Below are 2500 nucleotides of genomic sequence, written 5' to 3'. Positions count from 1 at the left end.
CCCCCCCACCCCCGCCCCCACAAACACATGTATGTAAATCCGCACACAGGCACACACACATTATATATACGCGCACACCCATGCAAGCGCCCGCACACACACACACACACACACACACACACACACACACACACACACACACACACACAAATTTTAAGAATCTGATGTTAACTGCCAACAGCTCATTCAGGAAGAATTTGCATATGATATGGAAGAAACAATGACTAGATATTAGAGAGTAATATTTGCCATTCCTAATGTTAGCGTATTGGGTATGCAATATATCATTAGAAAATGTTATTTATTCACTTTATTTTAAAGTACACTAATGTATTCATAAATAAATTGTGTGCTCTTATTCTAACATTGACTGCCTTCTGTTTTTATACTTTTCTTTGCAACTAAACATCTTGAATATAGAATTTGTAATGAAGTTATAAGCATACTAGTACAAATAGCACTACTTCTATTAGTAAATAAGTAAAATTATTAAGGAGAAGGCTATATTTGAAAGGATGATCAACTGCATATGAAGAACGCAATGTCATCTAGTGGTCCCAAACAAAAATGAGGTGTCTTATCAGTCTAACAAGAATGAAAAAATAACATGATTTAGAAAGAAAAATAATAATTCAGGAAATACTTGGACTTTAGTCTCAAATAAGTAATGCTCTAATGCTAGCTGCTTACCAAGAAAACCTGAATGAAGATGGCAAATATTCTTATAGCAGACATTAAGGCAGTGATGATCAACCTAAGTTGTGTCATTCTAAGGCAACAACCAAATGTACTACCTTTAATTATACATTATGAAATGGTAAACACAGAGGATCCCATCTTTTGCTTGAAAAACAGAAATGTTTCATCAAGAGAAAATTACAAGCAGGGTTTATAACAAAGGAAGTTTTATAATACCCAATAACTGTTGGATGAGGACAAAATTATATATTTTGTTACAAGCATGGTATCTTTCTACTTTTGCTTTTTATTTTTAATTTTTTTTAAAGGGATTATATTTTTTTAATTATCTGAAGATTAATTTAAAATGACCCAATTGTATTCCAACAAATTCAACTTTGTGAGAAGCCACTATCACAGACATGAAAACATATCACATATTTCACAACATTTTTTTGTTTTTTGTTTTTTTGTGAAATAAATATTAACAATCACTTCTTCCTAGACAGGCATAAATTTACTTTTGATATTTTCATAAAAAGAAAAGGAGGTAGAATACTTGATAAATTAATGAAAGAGATAAAAAGTCAGCGCCTTGATTGCACAAAGATATTTAACAATAACAATAGGCAGCTATTGTTTTCAGTGTCTTTCTGCTTACAAATGCTTACAACATACAAAAAGCAATCTTTAGTTGTTTTTACCATTCATATCTGCTTGCTAATAAAAGCCTGATTTTAATATGAATTTTAATGCACATTTTCAGGAGTAGCTGCTACACTCTAACTTCAGCTTGCACCTTATATATAAGCAATTATCAATAAGACATTCATTCCATGATAATAACCACTGGAAGATGGTAAACTTTTTCTTGCTTGACCTAAAAGCCATTTACATAACACAAGTCAGTTTCCTGTGGTTTAATTAGCTGCAGGTCAACCATATTATTGTCTCTCTAGGTTGCAGGCTTATAACAAATTCATTTGTCACTCTCTGCTGTTGAGGCATTTAATGATTCTGCTCTCTGTTTATAGAGTTCTTCAACCCAGCGCTTCACCTTTGGGTGAGAGAAAGCACCTTCTGTTGTCTTGAAGAATTCCTCTAGGGATCCTACTCTTTTCTGATCAGTTTCATATTCAAATGCTTGGAGAATCATGTCAAATTTATCCAGATCCTTTACAAAAATGGCCTCGTTTGTTTTCTGTTCTTCGTATTCCTGTCAAATGAAATAAAGTTTAATAAAAATCTGCAATAATCTTTCATTAGCATTGTTATTTATCAACAAAATTACATCCCATAATATAAATCACTGTTATGTATATATGTATATGTATGTGTGTTTATGTTGAATTATGTTTGTGTGAACACACACACACACACACACACACACACACACACACACACACACACACACACACACACACACACACACACACACACACACACACACACACACACACACACACACACAAGTATAAATGAATTTATATAGGTATTTATATATGTAAATGTATTTATATATATATGTATTCACCTATCTCTGTAATATATGTATGTATTCACCTATCTCTGTAAATATATGTATGTATTCACCTATCTCTGTATCTATCTATCTACTTATACATGTAAATATATATACTTATATATATATATATATATATATACACACCACACACAACATCACACACACACACACATCTCACTCTCTCTCTCTCTCTCTCTCTCTCTCTCTTTTTTTTTATTATATTATATATATAATATAATATAATATATATATACCACACACACCCCACACACACCACCACAAACACACCACACAAAA

At 32.0% G+C, this 2500-nt stretch overlaps 1 protein-coding gene across 1 annotated transcript; it reads right to left on the bottom strand.

Moving 5' to 3' along the window:
• Positions 1-292: 292 nt before the first annotated feature.
• LOC119577912 (5'-deoxynucleotidase HDDC2-like) lies at positions 293-1895 on the bottom strand (the record flags this gene model as incomplete). Its single annotated transcript, XM_037925585.1, is given in 1 exon segment — positions 293-1895. A coding segment is annotated over 1 exon segment (238 nt), but the record flags the coding sequence as incomplete, so codon positions are not given.
• Positions 1896-2500: the final 605 nt, after the last annotated feature.

This window comes from Penaeus monodon, chromosome 10 (assembly GCF_015228065.2).
Source record: "Penaeus monodon isolate SGIC_2016 chromosome 10, NSTDA_Pmon_1, whole genome shotgun sequence".
In the NCBI taxonomy this organism is placed as follows: Eukaryota; Metazoa; Arthropoda; class Malacostraca; order Decapoda; family Penaeidae; genus Penaeus; species Penaeus monodon.
Note: the sequence above shows the minus strand (reverse complement) of the source record. Positions and strands in the feature narration are given on the sequence as shown.